The sequence below is a fragment of the Bombus terrestris genome, chromosome 1 (assembly GCF_910591885.1).
Source record: "Bombus terrestris chromosome 1, iyBomTerr1.2, whole genome shotgun sequence".
Classification (NCBI taxonomy): Eukaryota; Metazoa; Arthropoda; class Insecta; order Hymenoptera; family Apidae; genus Bombus; species Bombus terrestris.
Genome location: NC_063269.1, coordinates 497,830 through 511,499, shown reverse-complemented (window position 1 = coordinate 511,499; position 13,670 = coordinate 497,830). Strand labels below are relative to the sequence as shown.

The window sequence follows — 13,670 nt, the reverse complement described above, 5'->3', positions numbered from 1 at the left end:
TCTCGTTCTTCTGGAAACGATACGTCCTTCTTTGTTATTGAAATTTTACGATTCTTTCGTGGTTCTCCTAAGGTGATACGTTTGTTTCGTTCGAACGCTCTTAACATTAATTCCTTATTTTTTAATCGAAGCCTTTTAATTCTTTAATTCGCATTTTAACGTTTCACGTTGACGAGTCGCGATATCGCGATATCGCGATAGCGAATAAAAGTGAAACCTTCGATGAGCGAACACGTATATGTATATTTGACTTTAGTTAGTTAGTTAATTACTTCAGCGATGCGACTATAAGAAAGGAATCTAATACGTATCGTAGTCCACAAATTACACGCATTAACGGGGCTTTTGCCAGATTTGCTTCGAAATTTTCATACGATCTTTTTGGAAACTACGCTTTCTTCAAGCTGTGGCTTTTCTACTATCACCAACTCTGGCATTACGACGTATTAAAGAACGTATACCACTACTAGTACGCTACGACAAACGGACAAAAGACGAAAATATGCTAGCGTTAGTTTTATCTTGCTACTTGATTCTACCCCACCTGCTTTCTGTCTCTACCTATACGTTGTAAGATCTTTTAAAACTTTACTTTGACGTAGATCCTTCTTTATTTCGATGTATCGTGACATTTAAATTCCGAATTACAAACCTCGACACAATCTGGCCAACAGAGAGTTTCGAAAAATGTTTGTACGTTTTCTTTGATCTGGCTAGTTCGCAGTTACCTGTCCTTTCTCAGCGCTCGATATTTTTCGCAAAGATTTACGCAAAATACGAATAATCTATGATAGATACAAGTAGGTACACAGAATCTGTTTCAAACTTTTAGTCTATGTAACTAAGTAACAGGGATATGATTTTCGAATCTTTATTATATTTTTCCACCATTTCTCTATTCCATTGACCCTCCTTTTAGTATTTTTTGCTATATGATACAAGTTGAAAATCGTGTACATTCAACTATTCTTCTTTGCAAATTTCTTTAAACATCGCGCTATTTTATGATCGACATTGTTTAATAACGTTTCATTTATATTTAGCGGCAATCCTACCATTCCTCCCACCATCGTTTCGATTAAACGTGCTAATATTTTAATCGTATTTCAAGAATTTTTCAAACCGATAGCTCAGATATTAAACAACTCGAAGACAAAGCATTTTTCAGTGACAAAATAGTTTTCATTCACCAAATTTTATCATTAATCCGTAGCATATCGATTGTCGATGTCTGCTATAAGCTGTAACGAGCATAAGGGATAAAATCAGTGGGTATTGCTACAATTTTAATAAATATCGATTTCGTAACTAAGGTGCATCCTATCCGAAAAAGAAACAAACTGTGCGTACTTTTGCGTGATTCGCGAATGCCTGACTCGTCAATCCCTTAACCTACGATTTACGTTCGAGAATTTTCGAGGTCGAAAACGTAAACAAGCTCGCGCAGCCTTCGAGCCATTCGCGCGACTTGTGTAGTACGTATTACGGACTATGTCCCCTATATATTTACGTTTCGTCCGATCATCTACTACGGGATATGCCCGTAGTTGTAATTGTAGGTTAAGGGGTTAATGACTCCAAGGCCGGATCAACAATTAAACATTTGACGTCAAATCCCTTGGTAATCCACTTACTAGATCAAGTTCCGCAGCTTCGTCAAATTTAATACGTCGCTTGAAATATGTTTACGTACATACATACATATTGTAATTGGTTTCGATTCCCTATGGAGAAGCGAGTTTGTCGATGTCAACTTACTTATTAGACAGAGATGTAGAGGAGAGTGCAGAGGAGGAGGAGAAGGGGAGGAGGGGGGCGGGGGAGTGGACACAAGTTACACCGGACGAAGCAAAGGATCGTGTTTAAAGCAGGCGTACAACTTGGAAATTGGAAATTCTCGCATTGCCGCAGAACCGGTATTATTGGGTTTTCGTGTCATTTGCGGCAACTCGAAACCGGCCGTGTTACAAATTGAGTTGTCCGATGTAATTCCCGGCAGACTGAAAAAGCCCGTTGAACGTCTACAGAAACGCGAAACAAAAGCAACCCTGTTGGTTTTCGGTACCAGATTGTAACGTTATTATTCCATTAGTTTCTGACGAAGTCGCACTTCGTTTCTATGCGATGCAATTTCAGTTCGAGACTAATTTATTTAGGCGTCTTTGCGTTTCCATCGTGGATTTTCCAATTTCTCCTTAATGTAGGTACTTTAAACTCGTCGTATTAAAGTTGGTATAGCATTTCGCGAAAGATTCCAAAAACGAATCGTTACATTTTTGTATTTTGTATATTTGATAATCTCAGTGGATCCACTTTTTCTCTTCCGACGGCATTCTTCTCTTCTTTCTGACGTATATCACATTGTAAATTTATCAGATTTCATACGAATTATAACATATGAAAATTATTAGAAAGAAAAATATTTTTTTCAAGAAATATCTCGACGTGGATTTGTGACCGCACTTTGACAGAGTCACACATTCGGGTGGAACATATCTCTTCGTTCGCAGTAATTGGACACAGTGTATGTGTAATATCTCGCATTTGATATATTTCATATAGTCTGTCCTACGAAATAGCGTCCACGCATTTCGCACTGCTTACACCATGAAGATATAAAATACGTTTTGTTAGAGCGTATTAACCACAAATACTTGGTTCTTCGATCTCGTAAATTTTAAGTAAATTTGACTGATTCGATCGTAAGACACAAAGATATTCTTCTCGTCTCGTGAATTCCCTTACGATTCGACGTTATGATCTGTCGATCGAAACAATTATAGAATACAGCCATCCTTGTTATTTCTGTTACAGAAAATCACGGTTGAACCGTCTACGCGAAAAGAAGTCAGCGAAGAAACTATCAGCGTACGAATAGAATCAAGGAATTGATTAATAGAGTTACGATATACCGTAGTAAACAAGCCGAGACAAGTGTACATACTCTGAGAACTGCCAAATCGTCCCCGATATCCTGCTCTGTGTCGCCATAAAGTCTTCGAAGCTTTTGCTCGTCGAAGCTATACAGGGAACAGTCGGTAATAGTCGAGGCTAGATTTCCGGAAGCTTCTCGTGTTCCAGGGGTGGCCATAGGTATAGTCATACCCTAGCCGCCGATGCTTTCCTCAAAATCATTCGACGACGTCGACTCGAGCTCGTCGCTCATTGCACGAACGACGACGACGACGACGACGACGACGAGCGTGATACTATCGAGAACCGACGGCTTCCGGGCATCGCGGAAGTTCGTTGCCGGCCACGCACGTCCTCGAGGATGGAATTGAGAGCCTTGCAGCCGATAAGCGCGCTAGTACCGATCTTTTTCGAGTTCACGACGAATCGTTGGACAATCGAGACGAAACAACAGAGGGTGAATAGCGGGTTATACTGGGAGTTGGGTGTGGATAAAGAAGGTGGAAAGACTGAGAGCAGATATAGCAAGGAGGAGAAATCTTGGAGATCGAAGGAAAAAGAAGACAGAAGCAGCAAGGAAGACGCGCAAGAGGGCTTTCTCGACGCGAAAGAAGAAGTCGCTAGATCGACAACGACGATAAACGAAAGTCCGAAGAAGCGAGAAAATCGCAGAGAGGGTAGGGCGATAGAAGACACAGAGGAGAGGAAGGATACGAGAGACGGAGAAGAGAAGAACAAGGAAAATAAAGATATAAAGCGAGAGGGAAGGGAAGAAAAAGAAGAAGAAGAAGAAGAAGAGGGACGTCCCCTGGCAGGAGGGCCCCACAGATGCGGGGCCCGGAGGGGCCAGTCCGCGGCGGCGTGACGCGATGCGGACGTCCTCCTCCTCGTCTCCGAGGAAGAGGAAGAGGAAATACCTCTCGCCTCTCGATCCTATCGAAAAGCTGCCTCCCTTGGACAATAGTTTCGGCCTGTCGTTTATCTTCCACGATGTTTACGACGAGCGTGTCGACACTGTCTTCCACTGTGCTCCGGTGTACCAGCGGTGCCTTTGGCCGGAAGCTGTTGCCGAGAAGCGTCGGCCGTCTACCGAGCTCGCAATTCGTTCATCGGTTGATCAAATTTTCGGCAACGAGCCGGGATCTTGGCTTTATCGCTACGACGACGGCGACTCGAGGAAAAACGGTATCGTCGGCAAAGGAGGGGAGTGGAGGGAAGGATTTGTACAGACTCGTTGCGAGAATAGAGCAGACAGATCGAAAAAGTGTTTGGCAACGATCGTCGTGTTCCTCGGACTGTTGTGCGGACATTGGTGCTCTGGTGGAGCGGAGGCACTCGCTGGTAGCCAGAAATACAGCACGAGAACAGTCAGGACCAGGTACGGCACGTTGCGCGGTGTCGAGGACAGATCATCCACGTCTGTCGAGACTTATTACGGCGTGCCATACGCCACGCCGCCAATCGGAGCGTTGCGATACATGCCACCGGTTACGCCGACACCGTGGCGCGGCATCAAGCTGGCGGATACCATGCCACCCGCGTGTCCTCAGAAGCCACCGGAACCGGACTCGAGTCTGCCGCGGTCCAAACGGGCTTACCTCGAGAGGCTAGCACCGTTGCTGGCCAACCAGAGCGAAGACTGCCTATACTTAAACCTCTATGTGCCCAAATCTCCTCACGGTGAGTGCAACTCGTTACCCGTTTCTTATGTTTTTCGCGCCGGGCAGTTTCTCTCGGAATTGGTATCGACCGATTAGTTGGAAAAGAAACACCGTGATTAGGTACAAAGCGATTCGTGATTCGCCAACGGATTTGGGAAAGCAAAAAAAAAATAAAAAATAGGCATTTTCAACAAGTTTCTTCCTCTTCCTCTTCCTCTTCCCCTTCCTCTTCCTCTCTTCTTCTTAATTTAACAGTCTGCAAAGTATCACGGAAGTAATCGTCCGATCAACGTCATAATTTTAAGGGTTGAAATATCGCTTAAACAAGAGAATTCATCTCGTTATCAGCTGTGAACTTGAACGTTGAACAAACCACGCGTACTACACGATAGCCAAAGTGGCTGTTTGCACGCGAAACGTCGAGTGAAATTTTATAGCTAATACATTCGTCCTTAGAAATGTGCGGTTATGGTCGCGTCTAGTTTTATCGCTCACGCTTCTGGAACGTCATTTATCGTTTAATGACTGTAATCGTGAGTTCGTAACATGGTTACGTAACATCGAACGTGATAAGACATAGTTTCATTCGTATTTTGTCGTTGAATCCGGAAAATAATTTCGATGCAAACAAATGACAAATAGCCGAATTTGCAATTTCGTAGTTGGCAATTTCGTTGTTGGCGTTCTATTTCAACGTATCGACGAATCGCTAAGACTAAGATCATACGCCGATCAACGTAGAAATTGAAAAGAAATGGAAGACAATGGTCTTACAAATATCTATTTTGAAATTTCTCGCCTAAATTTTTTATGATCAGTCGTGACATTTTTCACGAAGAAATTTACGAAAATCGGATTAAGCAAAATTCTGATTCGAAATCTTGAAAGAGTTGTAAATAGTTTTAGAAAGATTGTCGCATCGTGACGCGACATCATCCTATAGAAGTACTTCTACTTGGAATTTTCGATCGACAAATCGTAAAGCGAATTTCGTTTCTTCTTATCGTATCTATCGTGATTCGGCTGATACGATCGAGTTGGCACGATGGAACGAGATTATTTTGAACAACGGAACAGAGTTAATCGGATCACGTTCTTTTCGGTATATCGATGATAATAAGGCGGGTGCGGTAAGCAAATGTGTACGAGTCGCCGAATCTTTGTGCATAGTGGAGGAAAAGTGCCACCGAACCAGGATGCAGTGCTTTTCGGCAACGGATCATCGCGTCGCTCGTAGATCGATGATTCCGTTCTTTCCTCCGATTTCTCTATGCCCGGGTAATATCTAGAACGAAAGAGGAGTTGTACGTGCTTTCTAGATTTATCGGACAATCTATCGTAGTAACGTGAAAATTTCTCCTCGTTTCTGCTTCGTTCGACGATACTTCTCGTAAAAGCGTATTTTCTGTCCTATCGAAGTAGCAGGATACGTTACAGGGAATTTGTTGCTTTGATCGTTCGTATTAATCCGAGGACGCTTCGATAGACGGCAAACAAACGATAACATTTTAATACAAACAACGATTACAAATATTTTCGAGCTTCGAGATATACGACGTTGTTAATGCGAGAAATAGTAAAGAAAAAGATAATCCATAATAATACCGTATAGTACGCTATTCCTAGTGTTGTAAACGTTTTTTGCGTACGAATTTTGTATTTAGTTAATAATTCTGTTGCAAATTGCAGCAAGTTTTCAGTCGACTTATCGCTTTACGTTATATTTCACTCTGCAGTATTTTACGCTATAGGCATTGGCCAATTTATAGCGATGCGCTAACGCTAAAACGGTCGTGATCCATATGAGATCACCTTTATTGTTACATTCTATAACGGTGTAATAGATAGGCAAGGATTAAACTTGCTTCTGCCTGTGTTCGCAAGTGACTAATAACTCTTTTATGATGGTAGATTAATATCATAGCTGCTATATTACGTAGGTATGACTACACGATCACGTACTCTTAATTACTCGTCCCTTGTCTCAGTTAATTCTCGTTAACGCGTAAAGAATAATTTCTGTACAACGAAGGTAGAATGAAAATTCGCTTTTATATCTTTTCAACATTTGGTTAACTTAATTATACAGCCAAGGTATCGCGTTTACTTCGTTGTAAGAAATTTCCTCTAATTTAACGTAGTTACGTAGATTCGAAATTACTGTCCGCGCAATTAAAGTTTTATCGCATTATCGGACTTTACAGCGTTGGAAACGTAGATAAAAATATTTGCGAGTTGACGATATCGATCGACAGAAAGTTTTTGCATGTTATTATACAACGGATCATCTATCATCGCTGGATAGGTACGAGAGCATTTTTCAAATATCTATGCATTATCGACTGAAAAATTTATGTTTTTTTTTTTATTTATCGTATCGTACTTACGTTTATTTGGTAATAGGGGAAGGAGAAGACGGTGACTTGATCGAAAGTTATGGGACACGTATGTAGATAAAACGTTTTGCACGCTAAAGAAAAAACGAATGGATCGTCGAATGTCGGGAGTGCGTTTTGTAACAAGGTCTGGGGAGGGGGGGGGGGTGCCGATTACCGAGCTCTCGATATCCGTGGTGTTCCCTTTTCTCTTCTCGTTTCATCCTCGTTTCTTCCTTCTTTTCGTTTTGACTTGCTCGGATTTCGGGAAGAAGCGGATAAACCGGAGTCGTATGCTGGAAAAAGAGCGGCAGAAGACGGAGGAAAGAAAGCGAAAGAAAGCGGAGGAAAGGAGAAGAGCGTCTACACAAAAGAACGTCATCGATCGGTCTCCCGCGTCGTGACGGTTTTCCGATTGCGAGCCCAGCGACGAGACGACGCGAAAATCTAGACTACCGTATCCATCGTTAGCTTCCAAGCTGTTTCTTAAGCGTCTTAAGGATAGCTGCCTCTATCCTCGAGGTAGGCATTTCCCTCATATACGTATGAAATTGTTTCGACTTTGTCTTTGATCGAACGTTACCACGCGTTGGTCGTCGTGTTTCCTGTAACGTCAGTTTTAATAGATTATTTAGGTTTCGTATATTTCCTGCGAAAGTAGATTGTCAAGTACCGTTCCTATCCGCATCTATTACCGACAATCTTCTCGCGACGGAAAGAGTAGATATTTATAATTTTGTTTTTCATTGCAATTATTGACGACATTTATTTACCCAACGATAGCATGGAAAAACGTAATAACGGAGATTGGCGTTAAAAGGCGAATATAGACGTATAAAGCGTAATTTAGTCGAAGAAAGGAAGAAAGCATATTTTTAACGGATTTGTACGTTACTCGTGCCGATGATCGTGATAGTCGATAGTCGACTAACGATAAGTCATATTTTCCTTTTCAAGTATTTCGATCTTTAAATTTCTACGTTGCAAAGTATTTTACCGCAGGAAATATTTTATTTCGTTCAAAACGTATTCCTTCCGCGGCGATACAAGGATTTCCACGGCTAACAAAAATGCATCGAACGGCCGTTCTCGTCACTGCCTTTTGCACGTTGAAACGTCGTGACATAACGCTTTTCTTCCGTCCTTAATTCGAACCGTGGAAACAAAGAGTAATAGCACGGTGTTAAATTTGGCGACTACGGTGCAACGTTGTAACTTGTTTTTGTGCAAAAAGGCAGTCACAACCGCCGCATAATGAACCGATGCATTATCGTGCAACAAAACCCAACTGTCCGGCTCACGACCCACGAACAAACGGTGCTTTGACGTTGAGTATTATAACTCGGCTTCTAACGATCCAACTGACACGAAACTTTGACATAACGTTAGCGAGGGCTGTACTTCTAAATGGTAAAAAGTTTCGTATAGATGTACCGATATTTCTTCTACTCTTGGGAATTTTCGTTATTTTTGCGACAGACCCTGTATCACATTCGTATTACGCGAAACGCATGTACGATTTTTCCGAACCTTTCGCTTATTGTCGCGTTACGTGTCTCTCAAACTCACACTTTGCGACGCAAAGCGGGCAAATATCTCTATATTTTGATCTGCGTCGATTTCAGAACTCAAGTCGAAACAATAATTTTCTATCCCCAAAAATACCGAATACGTGGAACGGAATATAGCCGCGGCAAAAGTATAAAACATCTTTGAGACGCCGATGACGGCCAACGAAAAAACAAAAGACGATGTTCGATTGGCGTTTAAGAAGATCGAGCCTGTGTCGAAATGTCCTTTGCTATAATAATGATAATTATTATTATTTTAAAATTTTCTCTGCTCGTTTCTTTCTCGCGAAATCCCGACCGTTCCCACATGTACTCGAGTACCACACACCGAATAATACAGCGTTGCATAATTTTCAGCTATTGTTTCGGTTTTTTTCCAAGAGAGAAATATAACTGTAACGTATTATAAACAGGAGTATTTTTATCATCGTCGGTGAGGAGAAAGTCGTTGGACACGATAGACGGGAGCAACTCGCTCCGAGTTAACGTCGTGTCTGATATTAATAGCTGGTGCGGTGTTAATGAAGACAGAAGCGCGTGGGTGTGTGATTAGATTCGTTTCGTAAGTAGGGAAGATAGGCAGATAAGCGTGGCAAGTTCGTAAGATTGATTTCGTTTCTGAAATTTTCATGCTCTCTAGGAGATCTATTAATCTTGCTCGTCAGCGTACAATGTGTACGGTTCACCATTGAATAAGACTTACCACCGGCATCCTATCCTATTCGTGTATACGGTACATGATATAAAGGATGAATTCAATGCTACGAAGATCAATCTCTACTTTGTCTTCGATGCAAAGAACAGCGTGCTTATTTTAGTTACGTAAAACCATATTATCGAGCAAAGAGGCTTTCGAACGAAGGAACAATGAAATATGTTTCCGATATTTTTAACGGACCCAAAAGTACGTCGTCTTCTGAACGCCATTTACATCTAATAAAGTGCGAGTAATCGAGAGCTTTTTCCTTTAGGTAACCCAGATCTAAGCCAGACCTAGTCTAAGCTCGTTTCTGATTAACGTGAAATTAGACTTCGGTTAGGCGAGGTTAGATTTTTTTCGGGGCGGAGTACTAGTGATCTTAGAATGAAATAGAAAAAGGAAAAAAGCAAACGTCGTGCCTGATCATTGCAGTACTATACTACTTGCGGTCTCGTCACAAATGCTAACATTCGAATCGAAATAAATTTTTTCACGGTATTTTTACGATAATTCCATCGACTCTAATGATAAAAAAAATGATTGTTTTCATGGCACATGCTATATCGGTAATTTAGTCAGCATGATCATGCGAGTAACACAGTACGCGAGGTTTCGACGCATTTTGCTCGCGCGACAAACTTCTCCATGTTTTAGTTTCAATCCTGTCGAAAACGGGGACACGCGTATAAATCTGTATTTTATTAGTATTCGAAAATCGAAACAGCAGATCGTTCGCGCGAGATGAAATTGGCCACGATCCAATATTCGATTCTTCCTGAACGGTAAAAAGAAGCAAGCGCGCAAGAACGAAAATAATGCATATTTCATGGCTTTTTGAAAATCGAAATAACATATTACCGGTGACCATTGAAGTAAGAATCAAGGCGACGAAGCTTGATAGAGAAAATTTATTTGTATAACGCGCGAGTGGTTAAATTCACCGTGTCATTTGCAGCGATCCGGATGATTTAACGTTTTACAACACATGGATTTTGAATGCGATGAAAAAATACATAACTTTGCTATTTAATATCCCGTTTTTGTATTTTGACAATTTTATATTATTTAACGTTTCGAATAAATTTGTAAACTATTCGATATATTTCTTCCAGATTTCTATCGGAAGAAATTAAGGGTATAGGTCAACTTTCATTTTAAGAACCATCGATAGAAAGTACGCTTCCTAAATTATCGATACCCAAGCCAAGGCATTATGTATAAGGTATCTTATATTTTCAATATTATATAGCATCTATAATTAACGGTATTTTTAGACGTTTTGTCGGGCGAAGAAGCAATCGGTGCATTAAGCGAAACTCGAAAACATCGTACGAGACTAAAGGGACGTTAAACGTTGCATCAAAGAAAAACATTCGCGGAACACGGACGCGTACAACGATTTTCCGTTACATATAACACACTGCAATTAAGGATAACGATGGCGTGTTTCTCTTTTTCTTTGCTTTCTGTCGTTGCTCTTTCGTTTTTCTATCAGACGGGCAGATCTTCTGCAAAAAATATTTATCGGCGGAGATTTTAACGTTTAAAAACACGAAATAAACTAAATCAAACGAGAGAAAGCAACATTCTCTTGTCGGACGAAGTCTCGAGTCCGACTAGTCGATGTTCGATTAGTCAATTAGTTCGCTTAAAAACCAAAAACATCACAGAATATCGAAGGAAACTGATCTTAACGAATCAAAGAAATTTCACTGATAATAAAATTGCTTCTGGTAATTAATAACGGAAGTAAAAGCGCGACGAATATTTACAGAACGACTAGTAAAATTAGTACACAAACTCTTGAAATAATCCCTGCTAACACCGAATCGCGATACAATTTGTTTACGCTTTATGCCTTAGGTGGATACCGAAGCGTACCGAGATGCGCGAATTAATTCGATATAACGTTAAGAACCGTCCAACAGCCAGCGAAAGCGTTAGCTGTGTCGCAACGAAAATAGAAGAATGGAACGAAATTTCTGGCAAAATCGTATTAACAAATTCTAAACACAGATAGAATAGAATAACAAAAACCAGAAGATTGTTCGAATTGCTTGATAAAGAATAGCTCATAAAACGAGCGTCGAGCAGCCGCAAATTTTCACGATCGACAGGATTGTCTCCCCGAACGAACGAGCTTAACCACCCTTAGGATGCCCGCGTCATCGGCATAAACAAGAATCTCCGCCGGTCGGAATTCGCTTACGCAAAGTAGATAAGCGTAGAGTACGCTTTATCCAAGGAGATTCTGCTTCGCGGAGCGAAGCGAAACTTTTTTCCACGTGATATTCCAGCCTCGTCGTCTTAGGTGCGCATGGGTGCACGTCGCGTTTCGAAACGGCCGCCGTTGTTGCAAGCTTCGGGTCGTCTGCGCGTAAGAAGCTTAGCTGAGCTTCGCGATATGGCCGCGGGAAAACCAGTCAGCCATATAGAAACGAGCAAAATAAGAGAGGGAGAGAAGGGCGAGGGGGCGAGGTAGGAGGAGGGTAGGATTCCGGACTACGCTTCCACCACCAGCGTAGTTTCCTTCTCTCGTTTTGCTAACATTCGAGCGAGCCAGACGGGGTATTTAAATGAGATTCCCCGGGCGAAACGTATTTGACTTAACGCTCAGGAAATCCTTTTTCTTGCCCGACCGAAGCGTAACGCTCTTGTAAATGAGTTTACGGGAGCGATTTAATGACGACAATTAACGTGGTTGTGGCCGGGACGCGCGCATCGGGCACCACGCCCGGAATCTGCAGCTTTTTTCCTCCGCTATATTCTAATTACGTTGTAATCGCGATTGAGGTTTCGGTTCTGAACGCGGCATAAACGCAACTGGCGATTCTTCTATCGGAAACAGATGCTCGTTTATCGAGGTTCATTGGCTGTCCAGCGTAATTCGATAATATTGGAATAAGAATTTAGATAAATATCAAGTTAATTTATGTTTTCCTTTCGATTCGCGAATTGGGGGTTATTCTTCGATAGAAAACTCCCGATATTTCTTTGCTCGCGACACGAATTTCGTACTGAATATTATTCGAAGGTTACTCATCCTCGACAATTTTTTTTTTTTAAATAAAAATCGAGCATTGGTTAAGCAATAAATAATAAAACTTTAATTACTTCTGAAATATAAATAACGTAGGACGTACGCTTGAAAGATGAATTTTTTATTATAAATGTCGGAACTGTGTTTCGCGCGAATATTTAATTGTATCGGTTTAACCGTCGATGTGAATCCGATCGGTGGAATAATTTTGCTGCCTTTAGTTCGGTAAGACCAGCTTCCCTTGGTCCGTTCAGGATGAATATTAATTGGTTAGTGTCAGAAACGTTAACTTCCAATTAACAGGTTCCTCGATATCGCCACCTCCCGTTCACGTTCCTTCGCTATGCCTTTGAAGATGGAACGATACTCGAACGCGAGCTATTTCTTCAGGTGGAAATTTTAGCAACCAATACCTTTGCAAGATATTTCTAAACAAATATCTTCGTAAATGCGTCCAGCCGAATTTATAACACGTCTACGAATACCCAGCGCGAAAGAAACTAACAATCCTAAAGAGAATATGTGAATTAATGTTCTAAAATTTCAACTTGTAAATAGCTTTTCTTCGCGATCGTATCATAAGCCTTGCCAACGAGAAATTCACTTTGGTCATTACATTAATACGCGAAAAGAAATTAATATTAATAAAGACCCATGGAAATATTTAGTCCAGTATGGTGTCTCGGTAGAATAAAATATTTGAGAAAGAGTTAACAGATACCGCGTATGAATTGTGAATCGTTTCAATATCCATTAAAATAACGTATTTCCAACGGTTATTTGACGATATTGGAATTGATTATTCGATCGGTGGTGGCGATCGATTTATATCTCGTTACGGATGAACGATTTTTCAGTCGAATCTGTGGGAATTTGTAAAGTTTACAAGTTTGACCGAAAAGCTATACTTGCATCGGTGGGACTAATTAATTTTTAAAAGATCTCGAACCTGAATCGACCGAGTTTCCTATCGTAGCATCTTTTAAAGGCAATGTTGTACGCGTTTGCTGCCGCTCCGAGGGAACAATTTGCGTTACGTAATCTTTTCTACCTTGCGAGAGAACGTATGTGGGAAGCCGTTTCAAGCCGGGCAAAACCAAGCTTGTACCTACTTGTCGATTATCGTTATCGTCTCTTTTTCTGCTCAAAAAACTGAAACCGTTTATTTCGCACATTCAGGCATATTATATATTAAATATACACGCCGTGGGTGTAAATTCAAGGTACAAGCGAAGAGGAGAGATTGTATGGGTCGAAATAGAACGAAAATCAAGAATAACAAAATTACAGTGAAAGCTCTGTGTTGGTGGAAATCAAGCTTGAAAATTTGTCGCGTATATAACAAATTCTCGGTCAGATAAGAGCGGACAATTGGCAGCAGGTTGTTCTACGTGTGAAAATAAGCCGGAA

At 41.1% G+C, this 13,670-nt stretch overlaps 1 protein-coding gene across 3 annotated transcripts in view; it reads left to right on the top strand.

Moving 5' to 3' along the window:
• The first annotated feature begins 3,782 nt into the window (after nucleotides 1-3,782).
• Nucleotides 3,783-13,670, top strand: part of LOC100651474 (neuroligin-1) — a 149,968-nt gene continuing 140,080 nt past the window's right edge. For all 3 annotated transcript variants that reach the window (XM_048406213.1, XM_048406215.1, XM_020864355.2), the window contains exon 1: nucleotides 3,783-4,593. In XM_048406213.1, coding sequence (XP_048262170.1) covers nucleotides 3,783-4,593 — 811 coding nt within the window. The remainder of the gene's footprint in view (nucleotides 4,594-13,670) is intronic.